The sequence below is a fragment of the Neopelma chrysocephalum genome, unplaced genomic scaffold, assembly GCF_003984885.1.
Source record: "Neopelma chrysocephalum unplaced genomic scaffold, ASM398488v2 Primary Assembly neopelma1_45, whole genome shotgun sequence".
Taxonomy (NCBI): domain Eukaryota; kingdom Metazoa; phylum Chordata; class Aves; order Passeriformes; family Pipridae; genus Neopelma; species Neopelma chrysocephalum.
In genome coordinates, this window is record NW_020897704.1 from 13,161,851 (window position 1) to 13,186,741 (window position 24,891).

General features: G+C 42.6%; 1 protein-coding gene across 13 annotated transcripts in view; it reads right to left on the reverse strand.

Annotated features, from left to right (window-relative positions):
* Positions 1–21,397, reverse strand: part of MAGI2 (membrane associated guanylate kinase, WW and PDZ domain containing 2) — a 735,331-nt gene extending 713,934 nt beyond the window's left edge. For 6 of the 13 annotated variants that reach the window (XM_027679447.1, XM_027679440.1, XM_027679438.1 and 3 more), the window contains exon 1: positions 20,856–21,394. In XM_027679447.1, the coding sequence (XP_027535248.1) occupies positions 20,856–21,156 (301 nt within the window). In that variant the 5' untranslated portion in view covers positions 21,157–21,394. Of the gene's footprint in view, positions 1–20,855 lie in introns of all 13 variants that reach the window. The other 7 variants (XM_027679445.1, XM_027679443.1, XM_027679444.1 and 4 more) reach the window with 3 other exon arrangements.
* Positions 21,398–24,891: the final 3,494 nt, after the last annotated feature.

Genomic DNA, 24,891 nt, shown 5'->3' on the forward strand with positions numbered 1-24,891 from the left:
ATGAAAATGAAGTGCAAAAGGTTAGAAAAGCAAAGAAATATAAGGTAGAATGTAGATTCCTTATATAAATAAATAAAACAGACAAATCACAGAATGATAACAGTGTAGGAGAATAACAAAGCAACACAGATATATTTTTGGCCAGATATCTTCCAAAATGTTCACACGCCCTCAGGAGAAAAATCTAGTGCAAAGATAAGAATCACAAACAACATTAACTTCTACTACTAGAGTTCTGTTGGAAAGTAAGGAATTAAATCATTTGGAACTGCCCCAGAGTCCAAACATTTGACCCTAAGTATTACATTAATGCTTAAATAAAATCTTTAGCACACAGGCTACCATGGTGAAAAAAGCAGCAGAATGCATTCAGTGAGCATCTTCCTTACCTCTCCCAGCTAGCAAAGAGAAACTATTCCTCTGAAAAATTAATAATACCATAAAATACACTTCTCAGCTAAGGGAAAGGCCCATATTTGCTATGTAGCTAAAAAAAAAAAAAATAGAAATACACTGTAGAAAAGATCACTGACTTGATCAGAGAATTGTCAAATTGTCTCAAAACTCATATGGAAAACATCTCTCGCCAGTGTATTATATTCAGAGAAAATGAACAAAGAAAAACACACCCCTGAATTTAAAAAAAAAATAAATTGTAATTTATATCTTATTTACACAAGATCTGATCCAGCTTTCAGAGTTTACTTTTCAAAGATCAGGTCAATATTGAATAATTAGCAATTACATGTCTCTACGTCATATTAGTATGCTACCCTTACTGCTACTGCAGACAAATGCATCACAATCATTAATTGAGTTACCCCCAGAACATCCTTCTGAGGAACAGACGTATTATTAGTTTAATAATCTATATGATTTTATTATCATTAGGGAACTAAGGCAGAGAGACTGAGAAATTTATTTAAGGTTTCTAGAGAATCAGACAGAGTCCAGATCTCCTGAGTGCTTGCCCATTGCCTAATCTACTTATCTATCTTAAAATGTATGTCACTGCACATTTCAAACACCTCGCTGAAAATACTGAAACAACCTGCAGATTTGTTAGTTTAAAACAGGTAACAAACACAACACTGATATTATTGTATCTCAGTGCTGTATGAAGTGATATACATGATAAACCACCCTTCTTTTGTCATGTCTATAGTAAAAAGACCCCTTTACATGTACAGCTGCACATAAGCAACTCCAAAAGTGAGCTCTCAAAAAGCAACATGCATTTGGTCTGTACAAAGGTCTGTCATGGTATGGCAAGAACTGGTTGTGCAGCTACCTCCAATTCTTCCTCCATCCACCCAGACGTCACCACCAAAGCCCCAGATGGCACCAGCACTGCTCTTCCCTCCCAGCACCAGCTGGACCTGTCAAGCCCACCCTGACGCACCCTGCAGTAGCACCCTGGTTTCCTTCTCCTGGCCACGTGCTGATGAACTGCAGGAAAAACATCTCCACCAGCTGCAAGCTATACACTGTTTTTAAAGCATCACATCACCTGTAATGGATTAATACTGGTTTTAAATTATGGACTCTCCAAACCCCCTTTTGAATGCTATAATTTTTTTTCTGTTTGTTCTTCTTTTCTTAGGGTTTGGGGTTTTTTGTTTGTTTTGTTCGGTTGTTTGGGGGGTTTGGTTTGTTTTTTTTTTTGTGGAGTGGGGCAGGGTTGTTACATCTTTACTCCTTGAGACAGTATGTTTATCAATACTGAGTTCTTCAGGAGCCACATTCATTAAACACCACTGAGCATGCCAACCATATCCTGGGTGGCATCAAAAGGAGCATGACCAGCAGGTCAGGGAACGTGGCCATCCCCTTTATTCCGCTCTCATGAGACCCCACCTACAGCACTGTGTCCAGCTCTGGGGTCTCCCACATAAGAAGGATATGGACGTGCTGCAGCAAGTCCAGAGGAGGTCACAATGATCAGAGGGCTGGAGCACCTCTCCCATGAAGACAGGGAGAGAACTGGGATTGTTCAGACTGGAGACCTCGGAGCACCTTCCAATGCCTAAAGGGACTACAAGAGAGCTGGAGAGGGACTATAAGGGCATGTACTGACAGGATAAGGGGCAGTGGTTTTAAATGGAAAGAGTTTAGATCAGGTACTAGGAAGAAATTCTTTACAGTGAGGGCAAAGGGAGACTGGAGACACTGGAACAGGTTGCCAAGAGCAATTTTGGATGCTCCATCCCTAGAAGTGTTCAAGAAAAGGTTGGATGGGGCTCTGAGCAACCTGGTGCTGTGGAAGGTGTCCCTGCCCATGGCAGGAGGGCTGGAATGAGATGATCTTTCAGGCTGATTCCACCCCAAGCCATTCTATGATTCTATGATTCTATAATAGCAACAACATAATGCTTCATAGTCATAGTCCTTGGAAGTGTTCAAGAAATGGCTGGATGCGGCACTTCCTGCTGTGGTCTAGCTGAAAAGGTGGTGATCAGTCAAAGGTTGGACTCAATAATCTCAGAGGTCTTTTCCAAACTAAATGATTCTATGATTCTATACATTGAGTGTTCCACCATTTGAGCTATAAAATAAAGCATGTATTTAAAACAGAGGGTTGAAGTGTGAAAAGCGCTGAGTGTCAACATCTTTGAAACACAGTGAGATTATGCACATAACTCCTATCAAATCACAGGATCAAAGACTGTGATAGGAAACAGTGTTTATCTGACTGATGCTGAACATACTCCAGTGTACGAATAAGGACCCAAACACACAGACTGATTAGTTGCTCTGGATCTGTTTTAATGCAGTACAGAAAAATTGAACCTCTTTCACTAATAAAATGAAAAAAGCATGTCCTAGACCAGAAAACAGTCAAAAAAAGGAGGATATTTTACATACATAACATGCTTAACAAAATTTGGATGAAAAGGCAGATTTTCAATTTTAATCGGAAATCCTTGATTCTGTTGGTTTAAATCAAGTTGTTAATGCTAATGTAACTTAACCGCTTGTGCATTAAACATACAGTTTTTCCAAAGGTTCTTGTTATACAGATTCATAAAAATTGTGAGGAACATGGAATTTTTTTAGACCCAGTACATTTATCTCCTCTGTTGATCTGAATTGTATTGTACAGTGAAGGATGACAAACAGCTCTAGTGATCTATTACAATGAGACTTTTCCGCTGATATCTGCATGGTGATCCTGGCTTGTGAGGCAACATGGAGGAGCCTGCCAAGGGCACTGGCTTCTGCTCTGTGCCCAAAGCCCGTGGGACGTGCAGCCTGGAAGTGGGAGAGGCACAGCAACAAGCCCACCGGTGGGTGAGCCCTTCAGGGCAGCAAGGTGCCTGAGGTGGTGCCAAAGCCTCAGCACTGGGCTCCAACAGCAGGTGGGTACATGCCACAGAGCCAGGGCAGGGCAACACTTCTTTACAACAGTCAGCATGAAGCCCATGGCAGATTCTCCATCTTCAGGCACCAATCCAACTGGAAGTGATGTTGAAGGAAAGGGTAGAGAGTAAGGATGCAAAGTTCCTCGCTGGAGACGGGTAGCAAGAACGGTGGGGAGGCAACTGTCCCAGGGCTAAGAGTATAACTCCCTTCATCTCCCATGGTTTCCAACAAGCACACGGGCCTGGAATTGTCTCCCTTCTCCATCCCTGCAGTCAGAGTCAAGGCACCGGCTCCAGGCCTCTTCCATTTCCAGGCTGGGCTGTAGCACAGCCCCTCCTGCACATCGCAGCCAAGGTTCCAAAGCCAGGACATCTCCAGTTCCCAGTGAAACTTCCCAGCTCTTACACTAGATGCTGCCTTTCGTAAAAAAACAATGGAAGAGTCCTATGCTAGAATATGTTACCTGAAAAGATGGAAACTTTCATGCAGTAGCATCAGTAGACTGACAATCTCTGTAGCCTGTAAAGCAACTCGATGGAATTACTCAGCAGTCCCTTCCACTCCTACCTTTTTTTTCGCCTTTCCTCAGTTTTCTTTGCTGACCAGATTATTCTTTGTATATATAGTAAGCAATCCTCTCTGAAAAACAATGACAATCCAAAATTTCCTGGTTTCATAAACAATTCTAAGACAGAAACAAATTATAGACATTGCTTGCAGACAGCTTTAGTAAGCAAAACTCAATTATAAACCTTTAAAACAAAGCTCTAACACACAGAAATGCAAGATCTGCAAACAGTTGATTGGCAATTCTCCTATAAGAGAAATGCAAACTATTCCACACAGTGCTGTGAACTTGATAGAACTGATATGAAATTTCCCTGAGAAGTTGATATTGGCACATGAAAATAAAGGAAAGCTCAGCAGGACACATGAAATTCATGCATTTCCAATGTAATTCCAAACAGTATATCATAAATCAGCACATCATAAATCAACACGGGCATGTAATTCTTAGGTCTCTTGTTTGACACAAGCAAAGCAGTGTGTTGTTGCAGGTGTTTTGCAAGCAAACATGATGCCCAGCTGACTGTTAACAGACAAATTTTTTTTGAAGAAAAATGAGCAGAAGGAAGATCTCAAAGCTGACTAATGAAAAAACCCAGGTGGAAGTAGTTATGACCATCCCTGGGCTGGAGCAGTCAGAAGCTATTGTTTGTGTTAGGATGGCACTGGAAATCGGCTGCTCCTATGGGAAGTGGGAGCAGGCCCCAGCAGGCTCAAGAAGCATTAGGGGGATGACAACCACTTCCAGCTGGGCCAATTGCTGGGCTGCTCCGCATGGGAAGCTCCATTTGGCTCAGATATTTTAAGAAATGTGTACCTGACCCTGAAAGCTACAGAACACCTGCAATTTAGGTTCTCTCAGAAATCTGCAGTTTCTAGCCCTTCAAACCCAAATTCTAAAGTTATATCACCTATAATATTGTTAATCATAGAATAGCATGGGTTGGAAGGGACCACAAAGATCATCTAGTTCCGACCCCCCTGCAACGGGCAGGGATACCTTCCATTACACCAGGTTGCTCAGAGCCTCATCCAATCCGGCCTTGAACACTTCCAGGGATGGGGCATCCACAGCTTCTCTGGGCAACCTGTTCCAGTGCCTCAGCACCTTCAAAGTAAAGAATTTCTTCCTCATATCTCATCTAAACCTACCCTGTTTCAGTTTGAAGCTGTTACTCCTTGTCACGTCATCACTACATGCCCTTGTAAAAAATTCCTCTCCAGGGGTTTCTTTGTTTCTTATACAAAATCCCAGATGTGTAAAATACCCATAGGTGTTAAAGATGGAGCCTCTCTGCTACAGGTCCCTTTTATTTTTGAAGATATGATTTACATACAATTCAAAGCGTTCTGAGCACACAGCCCTTGCAGTGTGCTGGTTAGGGTAGCAAGGGAGAAAAAAAGGGCAGAAAAAATCTGGTACTTGTAAAGTCATCTATACATTATAATAAAATGTTACCATGTGATTTACAAAATAATTACTGCAAGTTCAACAGATATGCTCTTCATAACAGAAAAAAAAAAAAAATTAAAGTATAAAGAGGGATCCTTGATTTGCCGATCGGGGTGAAACATCTTGGTTGGGTTTTTTTTCCTCTCTTTATTCTGCTGCCCCTCTGAAAACCTCCTGTGTAAATCATACACTGCAGGTTCACCCTCCTTAACTGCAGGCTGTTTCAAGAGACAGCAGTATCTGTAGCTACCAGCCACAGGGGGGGAAAAATTAAAATGGCTATAGACACACAGAGGCTTGGTTGCTCCTGGATTTGATCAGAAATGGCTTCTCAGCAGTGACACACAGCACTGTTTTTAGGCAAAATGTAAATAAACATGTCCATAAAATTTTGATTCAGATCAATGCCACACTAATTCTGTGATCCATCAGATCTTAGAAGATAAACATGATGTGATGGGGTCATCTCTTGCTAGAAAGGCGTCTGAAGAGGAACTGGAGAGCTGCAACTAATTGGTGATTGAGTAGATAGGACACTTTTCATTGTGTGTAACCTGTGGCCAGGAAAAGCGGCAGGGAGCACTTGGTTGGCATTTTGTGCTTTTAAAAAATAAAATGGAGAAAGAAGGGAATCTTTCAAATATTAGTTGAGGAATTCCTATCCAAGTGTAGTCCTGCACCAAGGATATTATTATACAGACCTGCTCCACAGGACAGTCTCCAAGTCAGATTATGAGCCCATCTAGGTCACCTGCTTGTAAGTTTGTCTTCAGGGACAGCTTTATGGTGCCCCACACAACATTCCCAGAGGGCAAGCTCAAGTTCTGTATCTCCCAGACAGCAATCCACTACTCAGTCATCTGCTTTGGGATGTGGTTGGGCCCAGCATTCTGTGCAGCTTCAGCTATCCCATCCTACTGATAACAGTGGGAGACACACACACATGCACAAGAAAAAAATCAGTATTCTACAGTGCAGAATGACCCAGCACCCTTCAAACACAGGTTTTTTCACCTCCTGCTATGAGGACACCTGGCATGCCTGCACAGCCTCATCACTGGCTGACTTGAGGACAGCGAAGAGCTGGTGATGGTCTTGGGAGGCGAATGATGCCAGTGCTATTCCATCAAGTACAGCTTGGACCTTTTCTTGGACTGTTAAGTCTGGTGCCTGAGCCAAGTCTACCTCATCTCACCGATTCCCTGGTGATACTGGCCACAGCGAACATTATACATTTTCTGCAGCCAATTGTTGCATAGTATCACCATGCACTGTGAACCAGCTGCCCCTGCTCATCAGCTGGAGACATCAGCTTTTCAGGGTTTCCTTTGTCCTCAGATCTACCAATGATTGCACCTGTAAAAAGCCATGATGAATTAATACTGCAAACAGGGCAACAGCGTGCTCATGATCTACTTCAGGACCAAAGTCTTATCAGACTAACTGCATAATGAAAGGTGCTGTATATCAAACAGGACTACATGGCTGTCACAAGGAGACAAGTACTTTCAACAGGTCAGATATCCAGAATGGGCTGCACTAGCTTGTGTCAGCTCTATTTAAAAGATCTAGAAGTACTGCGGTACATAGAAGGGAATTAAAAAAGGATTGCAGAACCTTGGCTAGATGTCACCCTTAATGTTATACAACTCCTTTCTCCTGAAAAAGAAGGGTGTGTTCAGCAAGACCTAAGCCATGTTGCTTGTGCAAGGCAAAAACCTGCCCTGACCTCTCACTGATTGCTGCTTTAAATCCATACTGGCCCCCAGCACTGAAAGAGGAGAACAGAGAGAGACCTTCTAGATAATGAAACGTACTCCAGCAGCACAAGCAAGATATTCCTTTTTACCAGCCTCTCCAAGGGGAGTGGAAGCAAAGAGTTTCCAGTGAAAAATGAGAAACCAATGCCAAAGAGGAGGTGAAAGCACAAAGAGGCACCAACAGCTCTCCACAGAGTGACACACAGCATAACCTTTGGTGTAACCACCACTGCCACAGCCATAAGGGAGCCCTGCCTGGGATGAGCAGGTGTCCTCATAACATCAGGACAGGCTCACTTCTCCATGATTCCTCAGTAATTTGGAGGGATGTCATCAGACTACTCTAGACCTTAGCCCTAACTTCTTGCACGTTGCACTAAATCTAGGATTATGCCAATACACCCACCCAGTCCGGGTCAAAAGGTAGCAACACCCGGGCTCTGAAAGAAGCCACCATCCAGAGGAAGCCAATCTGAAGTCCCCCAGCATTGTGAAAAGTTAGAGGTTCCCACTGGGTTCTTAATTAGTGTTTTGTACATGTCACTCCACAAACCAAACTTTGGCCATGGTAACATTTTTTTAGGACTTCTCATATTTCCAAAACAAATTAGTAGGGTTTTAAAATAAAAAGACAAAGGGGATGGGTGGGGGAATAAACACTCCAAAAGAAACCCCATACAAATTATTTATAATTTGCCACTTGTCAGGCAGTGGCTTTAACAGGCCAGAAGAATTTTAATGAATGCCTTATACAGTGTGAATGATGTACCTACATGTCCAATTAGCACTGCAAATAAACATAAACATCTCATTAAAATACAAAACGTATAATACTTTGGTTTCCTATACTTTACCACTTTGAATATATTTCTGAAACGCATTTTATTTTAGAAGACAACACTCCATCACTCATCTGCAGAGACCTGTGCATGCTTGTGCTTCTTTGTTATTAACAAAGTTTCTGCTTTACGAGGGGTCATGGAATATAAAACAAATACCTATGAAAATATTTTACTCAAGCAATCAATAGAAATCCTCATTCAACCCCTCACTGAGAGCGTTTTTTGTGGTTTGTGTGCCTTTACTTGGATGCAGTACCACTTGCACAGACTTTTAAACTACATTGCGGTGTTCTTGACTTTGTTATTGATTGATCTGAGATTTCTGGCAAGTCACTTCACCACTGTGTGGTTCTGTCTTTTCCTACCTATCCGCTGTGGCTAATTAGCCTTCATAAACCCTTTGGGGCAGTGACAGTTTTTCACTGCCGGCTTGTAGTACCTGTCACCAGGGGATCTTATTTCAGTTGTCTTGATTGACTAATAATAACATTCATGCTGTAAGAGATTAATTTTCTAAAGAATAAAATGAAAAAACTAAGCCATTACTTGCAGAAATACAGTACCAGTTCTAAGGATAAACCATATATATTTAGAAAAACCATTTCTTCCTAAAAAGCTCGACAAGCTTTAAATAACATAACAAAAAGGAGAAACAAACAGAACCATAAAAGGACAGCACACAGGATGAAAATATAATCATTGTGATTGTGAAACTCAGCAATTTCCCAAGAGTTTTTAAGAACCATATCCTATAGCTTAGGTCAGGAGACCGAAGATGCAAGGAAGTTTTACGCAGTGCCAGCTTCCTTCCTCTCAGTGAAATTCACAGAGGTAGCTGAGGACATCAAGGATAACTCCCTGTTGGGGGAGTCTGAATAAGCTCTTTTTGTAAATTATTTTTAGTATCTGAAAGCTATTCAGATAGTCTAATAACAAGAGTAATATTAATGTCTAAAGGGATACAAGTGAAGACTTCTGTTTTAATGTCTCATCCTCCTCACTAGCTGGACAGCAATGTTCAGATTAAGAGGGAGGAATTCTGCAGCTCGTTGAAACCAATTTCTACAGCAACTGGTGACAAAGTTGCTTATTACTTACTAGAAATCAACTTAATATTGACCCAAAAGAACACCGTTGGGTCCCAACTGGATTTGCTACTTTTCTAGAAGCAACTGGTACTAATCTAGTCACATGCAGGAGGTGCTTTCTCAGATATGAAAAAAAAAAAATCTTCGGTTTCTCCAACTTCTACACTCAGAAACGTTAATTTTATTACCCTTAAAGTACATGCACAGACCTGAATGCCTATCAAGGCAAAGCAGCTGTTACACTTCTGCAAGTCAGATTAAATGTACACAAATCCCTACACTATTTCACACATATTTAAAGGAGGCATTTTTAAATTTTATGGGTTCATCTGTTCTGACGAGTATTTCCGTACATAAGTATCACAGGCATAACATAAATACCCAACATAAATATGAATCCAGAAGATCGTTTAATTAATATTTTGTTTACTGACTTTCGATTAAGCAAACCCAACATCTTGAGTTTACTTTATTTTCCCAACAAAACCTCCAGTACCATGATGCATTCTTTTCCTGAAATCTTTTACGCTCATTTTACTGGAAGATGACCAAACAGAGTGAGTTTTGAAAAAGCTCTTTTTACTGGCTTATCAGAAATTCCAGTAATTCTTCTAGAAGTTTACAGGGCAGAAATTTTCTTCCACATATAATCAAGCAGATAAAATGAAAAGCTAAATTCTTTGGGAAATTTATTCTGTGTACACAGTATAACTAAAGTTTTTTGGATAGGCTTCACTAGCAGTAGCTGTAATAGAAAGATCATGAGACAACAGACCAGTGCTACCAATAACAGAAGCTCCACATTAGAAATAACTAGGTATATCCTCTTAAATCTAAAAACATTGCTCAACTTTTATTCACCTTACAGCTTCTATCACCAAGACTGAAATATGACTGAGTCACAGATCCTATGTTAAAATGAGACAGAATATTTCCAATAACTATTACCAAGAAAGTCATTATGTTAGGCTCTAATGCAAACACTTCCTTACACTGCCACAGAAACGAGAGACTTACGACTTGAAATTGTCATGCTAGTTGTTACAAGAAGGCAGTTTCTCTCACCACAAGTTTTCAGACTTTATGCATGAGACAATAGGCAGATACAACAAACCCAGGTGGAAAGAGAAATCAGAAATACCAGCAAAACCAATTACTGTATTATATACTTATATACACACAATGTATGTAATGACTGTAACATAATGAAGGCATCACAGTACACCACCTAATACTGTCAAGTGCAGAGTAAGCATCTCAGCAGACCTGAGCTTCAAGGAGAGTTTTGCAAATAAGTAGTGTAGCGGGGAAATTGGGGGTTAATTACACTTTACCTAACCAAAGTACTCGATAGTTTAACCTGAAGAAGTGTTCACCTCCTCCCTCAGTCTGACACAAGAGTTGAGCAGCTGCTGCCTTTCCCATTCCATGAGGATTCCATGATGGGAGCACCTACGTGCTCCATTAGCTTATTAAGCTTGCAAGAGGACTCTGCAACACTTTGAAATATAAAATGCTGTTCCTATAAAAAAAACAAGGACAGAGAATTAAAATATAATGGGATTAATCCTTGTTTATACTAACATACAATTTTGGAAGCATGTGAGAGGCTTATGTGACATTTATTAATGCAGATTTAGCACAAAGAAGGACTTAGTAAGGAAATAACAGAAACTAACACAGCCATTTCATTTCATACTAAAGAACCAGCCATATGAATGTAACACGATAGAAACTACTCAGCATAACTCATATGGGGTACAAACAGGACCATTCCTCAGTTTTCAGTCTAAGTTTAAGCAAAAAGAAAGGTGTGCGTTATAAGAACTTACATGTGAAATGGATGGCCTGGAATGAGTCTGATGCCCTACTTTTGTTTCCTCTCAGCTTCTGCAGGACAAGTTAGGTGTTGCTTTATGAAATGGTTATATTTTATTAGAAATATGCAGATTAATTCATGATTGGCATGAAGGAAACCAAGCTGGAAGATTCTTTTTTTAATTTTATATTACAAAAAGCACTGTAAAATGTGCAATTTCACAAATCATATTGCACATTTCATTCTGACAAATGCAAGGACAATGTGAGATATAAAGATACCAAGATTAAACAGATAAGTAATAAAAGACAGCTTGTACCTGTTTGCAGGAAGGATTTCCACTCTGGAATACTAATGTTACATTAACACAGCTACACAATTCACTTGCTAGTATACAGTGTAGAAAATTTTGCCCATTATACTCCTACTATTATTTTCCAGTTGTTCTGCTATGCATCAGCACTACTCATAATGATGAAATCTATTTCTATGGTTTTTTCCTTTTTTTCCCTGCATAGTGAGGACAAAATATTTTTTTCTGAGTTTTTAAAAACAAACTCGCTATGACTGCAGAGAGTGAATGATCTTAATTTTGTCCTCAGCGTCTGACCTAATAGACTTCCAAAGGAAAACCCTGGCCCCCAGCGTGGTAATCTGGGAACTCTGTGAACCATTTAATAATTCTGAATAATTCAATGAAATGACTGCCATCACTGGTTACAGAAACTACCATATGTTGTCAAGGCTGTGTCACGTATCTCCCAGACCACGGACAATGGGAGATTGTTATTACCAGGCTTTCTCCCATCAGAACAGGCATGATCTGGAATCATGGAATGCCAAAATTTTGTGTCAAAACAAGTTTCTGCATGCTTTCTGAAGCAAACTCGAGCACAGAGGGTAGATATATCTTACAGGCAGAATAAACTAGTTGCTGCTAATGCCAGGCCTGAAAGACAGACTACTTGAAAGGTTCAAGGTGAATTTCAGGGACACAGGAAGATGCTTCAGTAGCACAAAAGCTGTGGAGCAGGCAAGAAAGAAAGACATTGGTGGCAGATAGGGTTCCATGGTTTGTAAAGAAGGTGTATGGAGGAGCTCCATGAGGTACACTGATCTGAACCAAGGATGGTTCAAGAGTCAGAAAAATGTTATACAGAAATCTAAGGAGGCATTACTTCACCTATGGATTTTCTGTAGTAGCAGACATAGCCAATTTGTCTTGTCTAAAAACCATAAAACACATGTATGCTTGCTTTTTAATTCCATTTTCACATAGTCTTGAACCCCTGAACTGTTGCCCTTGCTTCCCAAGGTGAGAGATCTGAAAAGAAAGGCACAGTCATGACTTAAGTGTTTATGGTCCTGCACTGCTTCTCAAGGTCAATGACACCATAACTGTTTCAGTACCAGAGGAGAAGGATGCAGAAAGTGAGCCAGGGAGGTCAAGGTGCTATCTCAGCACCGAAGGGACACAGCATGTGGTTCTGGCTGGGTGGTAACTAAACACTACCTGGTAAATCTCCATTTCTGTAGGAAGGTCACACACATATGAAAGTCATCCTATACAAATATTTTTCTCCCTTCCTTCTCAGGCAGCACCACTGTTTCAGCAGTTTCTTAAAGAAACGTGTTTCACAAGCTTTGTGAGAACTTGAGAAAGAAACATAGATGCATTAAGAATAACTCATGCTTTCAGATGAAGAAGTGGAAATGCTATTTTTCCCTCTGGAATGAGTTAATTGTGGGTATTTTAGAGGGACAGCTTTGGACCAGTATTCTCCTGGAGAAACTGGATGGTCACAGCTTGGATGGGTGCACTGTTTGCTGGGTAAAAAACTGGCTGGATGGCCAGGCTCAGAGAGTTGTGGTGAATGAAGTTACATCCAGCTGGCAGCTGGTCACTAGTGGGGTTCCCCAGGGCTCAGTATTGGGGCCAAGCCTGCTTAATATCTTTATCAAGGCTCTGGAGGAGGGGATCATGGACACTCTCAGTCACTTTGGAGACAATACTGAGTTGGGCAAGAGCATTTATCTCCTGAAGGGCAGGAAGTCTCTGCAGAGGGATCTGGACAGGCTGGTTCAATGGGTCATGACCAATTTTGTGAGGTTCAACATGGCCAAGTGACTTGGGCCACAACAATCCCATGAAGCACTACAGCCTGACGGCAAAGTGGCCGAAAAGGTGCCCAGAGGAAAAGGCCCTGCAGGTGCTGTTCAACATCTAGCTAAACATGAGCCAGCATATGCCCACATGGCCAAGATGGCCAATGGAATCCTGGCTTGAATCAACAACAGTGTGGTCATAAGGACCAGGGCAGCGATCATCCCCCCATACTCAGCCCTGGTGAGGCTGCACCTCGAATCCTGTGCTCAGTTTTGGGCCTCTCGCTACAGAAAGGACACTGAGGTGCTGGAGCGTGTCCAGAGAAGGGCAACAGAGCTGGTGAAGGGTCTGGAGCACAAGTCTGATGAGGAGCAGCTGATGGAACTGGGGTTGTTCAGCCTGGAGAAAAGGAGGCTGAGGGGAAACCTTATTGCTTTCAACAACTACTTGAAAGGAGGTTGTAGCAAAATGGCAGTTGGTCTCTTCTCTCAAGTAACAAGCGATAGGGCACAAGTTGCAACACAGGGTCACATGATTTAGACTGGATATTAGGAATAATTTCTTCTCTGAAAGCACTGTCAAGCACTGGAACAAACTGCCCAGGGAAAAGGTCGAGTCACCAACCCTGGAGATGTCATGCTTAGGGACATCGTTTACTGGTGGACTTGGTAGTCCACCACAAAGGTCTTTTCCAACCTAAATGATTCTATGATTTCAGCATATGTTGAGGAACTAAGACAGACGTAGGAAATACACGTTTCTTGTGCTGCAGAATCTCCCCAGGGCTGTACATCTCTCTTGAATACAACAGAACACGTGATTTCTAAAACCAGCAATATTGTACTTCAATAATCTCTAATTTTTTTTCCTGGGACTTTCGCACAAATTTATTTTCTCCAGTTTTTTCCTTGTCTTACTTTCCTTTGTCTTGAATTCATGCATTGTGGAAATAATCAAAGACATCCAGGAGAAACATCTGAAGCTGATAAGCAGAGTGAAACAGCATTATTCATATATTACTAATCATAACATATATATGAATGAGACATCTGGTAGTGTTGTGTTGACAGCAACATACCTTTTGATTAGCGTCTGGATTCTAGCAATCTGCATGAGCTAAGAGTTCAGGAATAATGCATTTGTAGTTCATTTACACGTTGTAGAAAGGATAAATACATGGCAGATACACACAAACAACAGCCTTCTTTCAGCTCAGCTTCTAGTGAAGACTCCAAATTATGGATAGGAGGTTTGAACAAATGAGACTTTTTAGGCTAATATTAAAAGAACATTCAAACCGTAAGTACTGTTTTAGAGATTATCAATTACCAACGAGGATTTTAAATCCAGTTTAGGAACACTAAATATTTTCCGTTAAAGCCCTTTCGTATCTTCCTTTTCTCCTAAAGCCTTTTAGTATCTTTCTTTTCTCTTGCTTCTGTCTGCCATTCCACTTTCCATTGAGTAGTTTCAGCCTACAGTTAGAAAGCTGTAAAAAGGGCCAGAAAACTATAACACCTTCTTACTGGATAGATGAGCTTGAAAAAAAGCTGATTTGTTACAAACTAGGTGTGCTGAAGAGATACTGTTGGGATCACAGCCCCTGTGACTTTAGAAAATTCAGTTAAGGCCAGCACTGCAATGACATTCAGCAACAAAACCCAATGACAGGCACTTGCTACTGAAATCAATACCTTCCAACCCTGCACTCTAGACTGTCTCTGCTTGGGTAGGCATCTTCTCAATCTTATTACAAAGTTTATGACCATTTTATTTCCTGCTGCAGAATCATGAGCCATTCTTGGCCACCAGACTGAATGGGTTCAATGTAACTATCATATACATATATGCATCAAAACTCTTATGAAAAGCATTCTAGAGTAGTACTGTAGCAACACTACACAAATTCTTACACACTCTCAACCTACAGATAATAATTCCTACCGATCTCAAAAAAAAAACCCAACCCAGATATACATGTATACTCACATATTTATAAACACCTATGCACGTAAGAAAAAAAATGACTCCAGAATGTTAGCACAGTCAAGCAATAGCACTATGTTCTTTGACCTTTGCCTTGATGCTCCCCAGCAAAAAAAAAGTTTAGGATTTTATTTGTTTACACCACCATGAGGAAGAGAACAAGAAACATCTGCTCCTGTAATTATTGCAGCACCTTCCATCACCCTTTCTAAATCACAGTTGTGACCACCTCCTCCCATAAATCCCCTCTGAAGGAGAACTTTTTCCATGTATACACTACTTCTTGTACACAAAATATGAAGATGAATAATTTATCAACTCTTTCATGTCATGAAAGGAGCTCCTCATCTATAAGGAGCAAGGAGAAGATCAGGAACAGTGAAAGCAAAAGTTCAGAATCCACATCTTTCATGAAATGCTGAATTAATGCAGGTGAGGTTACAGGATGCATAAAATAAGACAGACACAAGTCTACCCCCTCACACCAATACTTTCCTTTGATGTCAACAGTATCAACAGATGGACAAGTGTTAGTGTGAAATGAACTTTGCCATATGTGACTCAACAGAACTAAGCAGAGCACTCTCAATTATTTAATTTCTTCAAGGAAATGATGCACTAACCAAGTCATGGCCCCATCCTTTAATGGCACATTTGTAATTCTCAGAGAAGTAAAAAGACTGATGAACATAATTCTACTGCCAGTGAACACAGAGTTCCTGACATGAAACATCACAAGCTCTCTGGAAGAGCTGAAGAATAAAACACAAGCTACATGAGTCAGAAGTCAGCTTCAATGGTCTTTAAATTAAGATGGACAAGCAGAAGAATGGCATAAAGTAATGGTAAAAAAAGAACTCCGAATTTAATTTCAAGAGTTAGGAAAATTCTAAGGAGCAAAAATTAGGAGAAAGAAACAGGTCTGAAGTACAGTTTACCTTCAAATACTATCTATGCATTATACAGCAGAAGTACAATCATGCAGGTTTTCAGAGTTCTCTGGGTTTGTTTTTTGCAAGACCCTTGTGATATTTTTAATCTGGAAAATCATGCAGCTTTCTTCTATTGCAAAATACTGTTCTTCTTACGAAGATAATTTTATCCAACTTTCCCATCTTGCAAGATAGTATATATTGACACCCAGGGATAAAAACTACCAAAAGACAATCTGTATGCATAGAGTGTTTCAATGAACATAGAAGAGGATTATTTATGACTTTAAATAAGCAAAGAAATTCTTTTAAATTATAACTATACATAGGAATACGTGTATGAAAAAGTCTGTAGCAAAATACTAACATTTTAACTAGCTGACATGGTATTTACATGTGCAGGCAAAAATTGTGGAAAACCACAGCATTCCCATATTTCTCTGTCAAAAGGCTTGTCACAGACTTCTAAAGAAAAAAAATAAGCCAGGTTTTAATTGCAAAGCTTATGGATGAACCCATTAAGAAAAAACACTACAAGGCTACTAAATCCCTTACTCACAAATCAATGAGTGCTGGGACAGTACCCTCCTGTCCTTTTAGTCTTCACTGGGAAACCACTGTTGCAGCTACCAGGAATAAGATGTGGAGGATGCAGGCCTGCAGCCTGCCCAAACTTGACTGCTCTTGTATCCATCCTAATGAGGCTCCAAATGTTCTCCTGATTGGGAAGACACTTGAAAACGTGCCCAAGTCAGCAAAACATTGTAGCATATGCTTACTATTAAGTAAATGATTGGACTGAGAAAATTAAACTGGTTTTAAGTTCCTCCTTACATTATGTGTACTAAATGCCTTCTTGCATAAGGAGCTAAAGTGGTATGGGTTGAAGCCTAAAGTCTGAGTATTTAGAGTCAAATCTGAGATATTAGAAAGTGTCCACATAAAGTATTAATGTTATTCATATTTCATATGGTCATACCATTAAATACTTCTAAAAGTAAATTAAATTGTTTCGTTTGTCAGATCACCTGGTTACATAGTACATCCAAACCATTTTCCTTGAGAAGGAGATGTATCAGGCAGCAGCTCCAGGACAGAACCTGTTGCAACGCTCCTGAGTTCTGAAATCCATGTTTTCAGACTGTTCATTGGGATTCTGCTGAGGGTATCTGTGGACGTTTATAACTCTACAAAGAATAAAGATCCTGGTTTATGCAGTACAACTGAGGGGGCTGTTCCTGCAACCCTTCAAGGAGTGAGTCTGTGCACATCATGGACCTGTGTCGCCCACTGATGAGAATTAATGAAGAAACATACTGTGGATCTGAGACAGCAGTGATGAACAGAGAATGGAACCGGAGACAACATTGCTCCCCACATGACTCTTCCCCATGTGATTACTTATCCAAATAAAGATGCCTTTCCTTAACACATTGCTACTTTTACAACTACGCATCTGTGGGAAGACAACAGTACTTAATCCAAACTGTTCAGCATGTAAAAACAAACACATTTGAAATTCAGAAGTATTCCTTTAAGAAACAGCAATATAAGGCTCTTGTCTTCACTGGAGAGAGGAGAAGATCATAATGAATATTTGCAATATGCCCAACTAATCTAATTGCCCTATAAAATTCTCCCATTGGAAGGGATATATTTAAAAAAGCATAGGACTTTGCAGAGGAAATCCTGCCTTCTTTATTTCATGTCAAGGACAGCTCTGCCATTGACTTCAGTTGGACCAAGATTTCACCCCATGTGTTTCAGGAGAACCTCTGTGGTTCTGCCAATAGTAGCACAATAAGTGGCTCACCAAAACAAACAAACAAACAAAACCAACAAACAAACACACCAAAACCCAAAACAAACAAAAAACCCAACCCAACAAAAAACTAACAAAAAAAACCCAAACAGGAAATAGTCTCTAAGGAATACTTCTTTGTGAACTCTTACAATTAAGGTTAAATAATAATAATGGTTCTTACAGTCCTTTCTTCCTGTGCAAAACCAGGCCATAATTTCCTGCATTAAAACCTTACTTATTAGGTGTCACACTTAGGAGAATTCATGTTGGATCACATCACGGAACTACAAATCAGTTTTTCATGAAGTTTACTCCTCCTAATGCTATACAGCAACTCCTACATTATATGTTTGGTTTTTCAACTCAAGATGTTCAGCTAACATAAAACAGTAATATTTTATAAGACTTTTTAAAAGGAGTATTTTGACTGGTAATGTGATAAACAATGACATATTTAATTATTTTGAAGAGGGGGTGTTTAATCAAACACAACATAATGAAAAATCATGAAAGTACCTTTATTTTCTCTACTCCAAAACAGCTAAGCTAATTCCTGTAAATTGAATCAGCCATTCCCTGATTTCACCTACAAGTGAATTTTCAGTGCTGAATTGTCAAAACTTTCAAACAAGAGAAATACTCACAGTCTCTTAAGGATTGCATTATAAATAGTCGTGTCCTACCTCCACAGTTCTCTCTCTGACTTCATTCCTAGGCAGCATTGAAGAAGCTGCTACAGTCACATGGTGCATTCAAGGTCATGCTACTCTAATTGACAGAGATATCATTGATAAATTATGCGGAAACAATGATAATGGAGTCATTAACCTTGTTCCAGCACACTAAAGGTGCTTTATAATTAAAGGGAGAACAAAAGTTACAAAAACATATAAAAATTTTATTACCCAGCCTTTTCTCTCCTACACGCTGCTGCAAAGGGAATAGTAATGTTACTGTAGAGTAGATTCCTGCTGCCTGTGCTTTGTCACCGAGGGGTGGAGGGACTACACTGTTTTACGCTTGAAGGAGGAGACAGGTAGTAAAATGCACAAACCATTGGCTTTTTTTTTTTTTTTAACAGAAAGTTGGATCCAGAAGGCCTCTCCCTTTGGCAAAGTAAAGGAAGATGGTGCACAAGAAAGATCATTCCAGCCAGGAAGTCTATCTCAGTCAAAGAATCTATGCCGAACTGTTATTTCCAAACACGCAGTCATCTGGCCAGTGCTTTGAGAACTTGCATCAAAATTGTAACCGGAACTCCTCAGATGTATAGAGATACAGACATAAATATTTAAAATGAGGTGAAATTCAGAATTCATCCTTTATGTCTCATTCAGAAACTTGCACTAATTCCCAAACTAAAGGCCTGACTAATGTCCCTAATTCACATATGACAGGTAACTTTATTAAGGGTGCACACATTAATGAATCACTGGTGGTTGCTTTGACTTAAAGAGAAATATTAGAAAAACAGTGAGGAGGTGGGACAGAGACTGTTTCATATAGTAACTTAAAGTAACCTTAAATTTGCCTTACTGTAAAGCATTTATAAGATTTCTGAAAAAAAAAAGTAAGAACTTAAATAACAGACAATTCCACCCTTATCTTCTTGACACTTCCACTGCTGCTTCTCTTTGAATCCTGTTACAGTAAGACCACTCACACTACAATTATTAACAAAAAGAAGAAACTACAGAGCAGGTTTCCTCGTGCTAAGGTGCCCAGAGATGGCAATATACTCACAAGACAGAATCCATTATACCCTTTTCTAATCTTCACATTATCACATGAACTATTGTGTCTCCCTGCATTGCCTGACTGTCAAGATATGATCTACAGCATATTGCACAATTTACCCATAAGGACAAATAGAAAAATCCCAGACCATATCTGTATTTAGAGGTTTGACCTCAAGAGATAACAGAATATATCATAAAGTACATTCTGAAGACCTGAGTGGAAGTCAAATTCTTTTTACTGGTTCTGTCATGTTTGGATAAAATAATAATTGGCATATTCTTCAAGTATTCAGAAGTATCACAAATTATGCTTCAAACGATAAACCGTCAAATATCAAATTATACCTAAAGTCAGAGGGACTCTCTGTGTCGTCTGAGCACAGGCTGATGGCTACAGTTGCAGAGCACAAGCGCCTCTGATGTATGGCATCTAAAAACTTCCCACCGCAGAAATTCCCAAGTTTTCAATGGCTGGGCTCACTGCCCGGCTGGAATGCGTACTTCAGCGATACGCCTACAGCCGCTGCACCACCCATGGCCGAGGAGCACCTACAGACTCGGTTCCCAGAGCAGCTCCTGTACTCCAGAAATGCTGCTAGGGTAGCAAAAACCTCCTCATGAGCGTTCAGCTGCAGAGAGCTCAACTCAGAACAGTTTAAAGAGCACAGAAACAAACATGTAAACAGCATCTGTGGCGTCTTTACTGACTTTCCTGGAAATGCATTAACCTATTAGAGTACTTCAAAAATAAACACACACAGAGGGGAGGCAAGAGTAGCCGTTCTCTCCCAAAAGTTTCTTTCTGCCTGTCCTCCCACTCGGCTCTGAGCTTCCCGCTCCCTGGGATTAGCGATCGCTTTCACCAGGGATCAAATGAATGACTTTTCCGCTAATGACACTTAAGAGATGCTGAAGCCATCCCTGGGTGCCACCAGGGAACCCGGCGAGCGGCGGCAGCCCCTGACCCCACGCCGAGGCGGCCGGGGCGAAGCGAAGCCAAGGGCAAGCCCCGCTCCGCAGCTGAGCCCGGCGGCCGCTCCGGCCCCACCGACAGCGCCCGCGGCAGCAGCAGCCGGAGGGGCGGCCGGGGCCGTGTCGGGCGGTTCCCCGTCCCCGTGAGACAGGGGCTGCAGGGGGTGCCGCCGCCGCCCCCCGTCCGTCCCCCCCCCGGCATGGCGAAGCGCTGTCACTGACGCACATTTAATTCGCCCGGCTGCGGGTACCGCGCAGCGCCGCTCGCATCCTCCCCCCGCCGCCGGGGAGGGGGCGGCTCCGGCGGGGAGGGGGAAAGTCAAACTGCAGCAACAAAGTTGCTCCCCCCCCAAGCTCCCCCAGACCTGCCCCGGCCCCCAAGGGGGTGGGCAGAGGGGGAGGGGGGAGCCGTGTCCGTCTTACCTTGCTTGACGCACTTGAGGCGGATGGGGTCCTTGCAGTGCTTGATCACGGCCAGCACATCCCTGATGGTGAGCCCGGCCACGGGGGTCTCGTTCACCTCCAGCAGCAGCTCCTCCGGCACCAACTTGCTGCCGCCCTCATAGGCCACCTTGCCGGGCTTCACCTCCCCCAGGTAGGGGAACTGCCCATTCTCGGCGCCCCCCTTCAGCTCGAAGCCCAGCTGTCCCTCCGGGTTCCTCACGATCACGATCTCGTGGACTCTGCTCGTCCAGTGGCTTTTCTTCTTCAAGCCCTTGGACATTGCCGTGGGGATGCTCTGCCCAACTCCCTCCCTGCGGTCCGTGCTTCTTCCCTCCCTCCCTCTCTGCCCCCCTCCCCGGGGCAGCAGGGCTCCTCCGGGCAGGCTCGGGGCGGGCGGGAGCGGCCGCCGCTGCTGCGGCCCCGCGGGACTGCGAGCTGGGTCGGGGAGCGCCTCTGTGCCCGCTCTGCCCGGCTTTAGCTGATATCCATGGCAGCCGCGGCGGCCGGACCCTGCGCGTGGATGTACTAGTTGTAGAGAAACTGGCAGCGGGGAGGAGGGAGGGAGGGAAGGAGGGAGGGGACGGCCGCGGCGCGGGGAGGAGGAGGAGGAGGGGTGTCGATGTCGGTGGTGGAGCGAGGCGGGCGCTGCCTCTCCGCTCCCGCCTCGCCTGACCCGGTAGTGAAGGCCGAGAGAGAGGCTGCCTGGTACGGCCGGCAGAAGGCGGAGAGCGGCCCGGGCGGGGGGAGCGAGGGCGCCCTGGGAGAGGGAGGGAGAGCGGCGACCCTCGCCAGGCCCCGGCCGACAGGGGGCGCCCGGGGGAGCGATGGCGCTGCCCCTACGGCCAGCGAGCCCCGCTCCGGGCGGGCCGAGCCCCGCACTGACCCCGGGCCAGCGAGCCCCGCACTGACCCCCGGCCAGGGAGCCCCGATCTGGGCAGGCCGAGCCTCCGCTGCAGCGGCGAGGGGACTGCCAGCGCCTGGAACCACCCCGGGGGCACCGCATCCGTGCCCCGCGGGGATGGGGGAGCTGCCCGAGAAGGAGCGGAGGAAGGTGTGCGGTCCAGAAGCTCTGCTCGTGACCGGGAAGGACCGGAGGCAGCCGGGCTTTGGGCGGTGGCTGCAAAACCAAGCGTTAGCTGTTGGCTTCGAGGAACTCCGTGTTACAGGTGTTTGCAGAGTAACTTCACTCGGAGGTCTCACGCTCAGTTTATTGAGTTATTCATGGGCATTGAGTTGCTGTGGCTGCAGGAAGCCAGAGCTGATGGTTCAGGTGGGTGCTACACCTGAAGAGGGTATAACAATGGGAGGGGTGGCAGTTCTTCCTATAAAATCTACTGACACCTCCCAGGTGTTCACCACTTTGCCTTCTGCTACTTGGCTTCAAACCCCAAATGACCTTAGTAGCCAAAGAGTGACACTCCAACCTGCAGAGCTTCCCTCAGCCTAAGAACTTGGATACACTGATCAGCAGGTGATATTCAGCTCACTCCTCATGTGGGCTCTACCTTTAATTAGTTCTGTCATATGCCTCACACGTGTGTGTGAGCAGTGGAGTGTAGCAATTGGCATGTCTTTCTGTGAAGCTCGCCTTGCCTAAAAAAAATAGTTTCCATCCAAAGGGGAGATTGACAGAATACAGGCAGAACAACCTCCTGACTTTAAGAAGTATAGTTTTTGTGCCTTCAGGATATAGGAAAGCAGGATACAGGAAGGCAGGGGTCTGCAGACAGGGTAGTGAATGGGGGAAGGCAGGAAAACTGTACTGTGTGTTACAGCATGTGATTTAAGGATGGTCAGATATTTTTAAAATTTCAATTAAAGTGACTCTGCAATGAAATTTCTTGCAAATTGTATTGCTGTTTTCCTTATAGGTTCCTATGGAAACAGGCCTCTATGCGATCGTTCTTGGCTGTGTCTCCTTCACTTCTCCAATAACTTTTGAAGCTGTTGGGCAGTTTCACTCAAATCTATCTCAAATATAATTAAGCTATTTCATGAAAACAGGCAGCTGGGTAGGGCTGAGAGGTCCTGTAAATGTCCCAAAGGCTGTAATATGAACTTGTGTCTTATTAAACAGTGATTCACATGGTTGAGAGACCATATAAATGTCTTGGCAATGAGAAAAGTTTCAATTACAGCTCATTATCAGCCTCGCTATAAGTCTATGGGAAACCAGGGTTCTTCAGTTCACGTTCTCCCAGAATTACTTGCGTTCCAAAGGTGGAAGAGGCACGTGCAGAGGGGAAGGAAACAACGAGAAATTACTGACAGCTGTACTCTGCAAGTTGTTTCACCTGTAGTGCTGTGGGGGCCTGCTCAGAGTTGCAAAGCTCTGAGTGTGAGGGGCTTCACAAAAGCAGGCTCAAAGAATGAACAAAATAAAAACGGCCCCACAAATCTGGAAATAAGATATGCATGAGCACAGACAGCTGAAGATGGCAGAGGAGTTGGACAGGTACTTTCATTGCAAGGTACTGTTTTCACTGGTGGGACAAGGGCTGTGTAATGGTCTCCTTTTCCAAAGACCATCATGAGTGTCCTGCTGCTACTGGGAGCAGAGTCTCTGGTCTGGACAAATATGGGCTAAGGAATTTTGAAAGAGAACAAGAGAGTCAATAGATTAGACTCTCTATAGCCCTGCCCTTGCATTTTGTCTTGCTCTTTAGTTCAGAAGTAAGGTAGGAAGCAAATGGCTAAAAAGAGGAATTGAAAGACTTAACATCTTATTATACTTCAGTTTCACAAATTTCACCACAGTCACTTCTTTGGTGAGTCCTTTGCTCTACTAAAGCCCACTTTGGTAAAGAGATCACCACTTCTTAATTTAGAATTTATAGATATTCTGTTAGTATAGTATTGCAGTTGTTGATTTTTCTGATAATTAAAATAAATTTCTAAATAACTCCATGTTTACCACAATATATGTACAACACTAGGACATCTGCCAAACATGCAGCTTTTAATAAATATGGCAAGAAATATTGGAAATATTCCTAGATGGGGGAAGGGCATCCTGTGGGTGTTATTTTTCTGTTTCTTAGGAGTCTCTAGTAATTTATTGATCAGAATTTTTTAAAGTGCTCGTTAACATTTTAAGACAGATGATATTGGCAGTAGGTAATAAGTAGGTGCCTTGCTAAATAAGTGGTGACACAAACTCCTATTTTAAAGGGCCTACAGGTGAAAGCATTTCTGATTTCACATGTAGTATGGACAAATCAAGCTGAATGAGCTCTTCATTTCTCACTTCAGTTGTATTAATCTAAAATAATACCCTGCAGAGGTGCTGGAATTGGTGCATTAACTTTGCTTTCTGAAGGTGGACAGCACTGTGAGCCAGAAGGACCCCAACACAGGCATCTGCAGTTTGACAGAGAGGTGGGGGGGTAAATGGAAGGAGCCCTAGCAGTTTTCCCAAAGCAGAGCTGTGTGTTAGTTGGTCTTCATATCAGGAAAGGATGGCATTTTTCAGGGTCTGATACCAAGGAAATTTGGTGAGTAGAATGGCAGGTCATAGCTGTTAAGATCAGGAAAGAGTGAAGGATGTTGTCACTAAAGGATGACTGAAGGATTCAGTGTTTCTCTGCAACATTTTCATACAGGGGGGCATAAGTTTTTTAGAGTATATGTATGTGGATAAAATTTTACTGTCATATCATCACTGGTTTATGTTCTTGGGGCCTAGGGCAGTGGTGCCAGAAATGCATAGTTTGCTTTGGTCTTTTATTTGAAAGTATATTTGGAGGAAATTAAACTTCATACAAGGTCCTTTTGCATCAGCTTCAGTCTTTAAGATAATTTTGTTTAATTTTTACAGGGATAAAGGGCAATCTGTAACACAAGATTATTCTTGTCACTGACAGAGCAACTGTCCCAGCATGTGGCTGAGAGGGCGAGCAGGCAGATTTTCTGTCTGGCCCCCAAAGAGCCTGAAAAGGACTTTGTGACTTGCTGAGACCTTTCAGTTAGTCCCTTCCATTGGTTCATCCCAGGAGGGTGTGAACTGGTCCTGAAC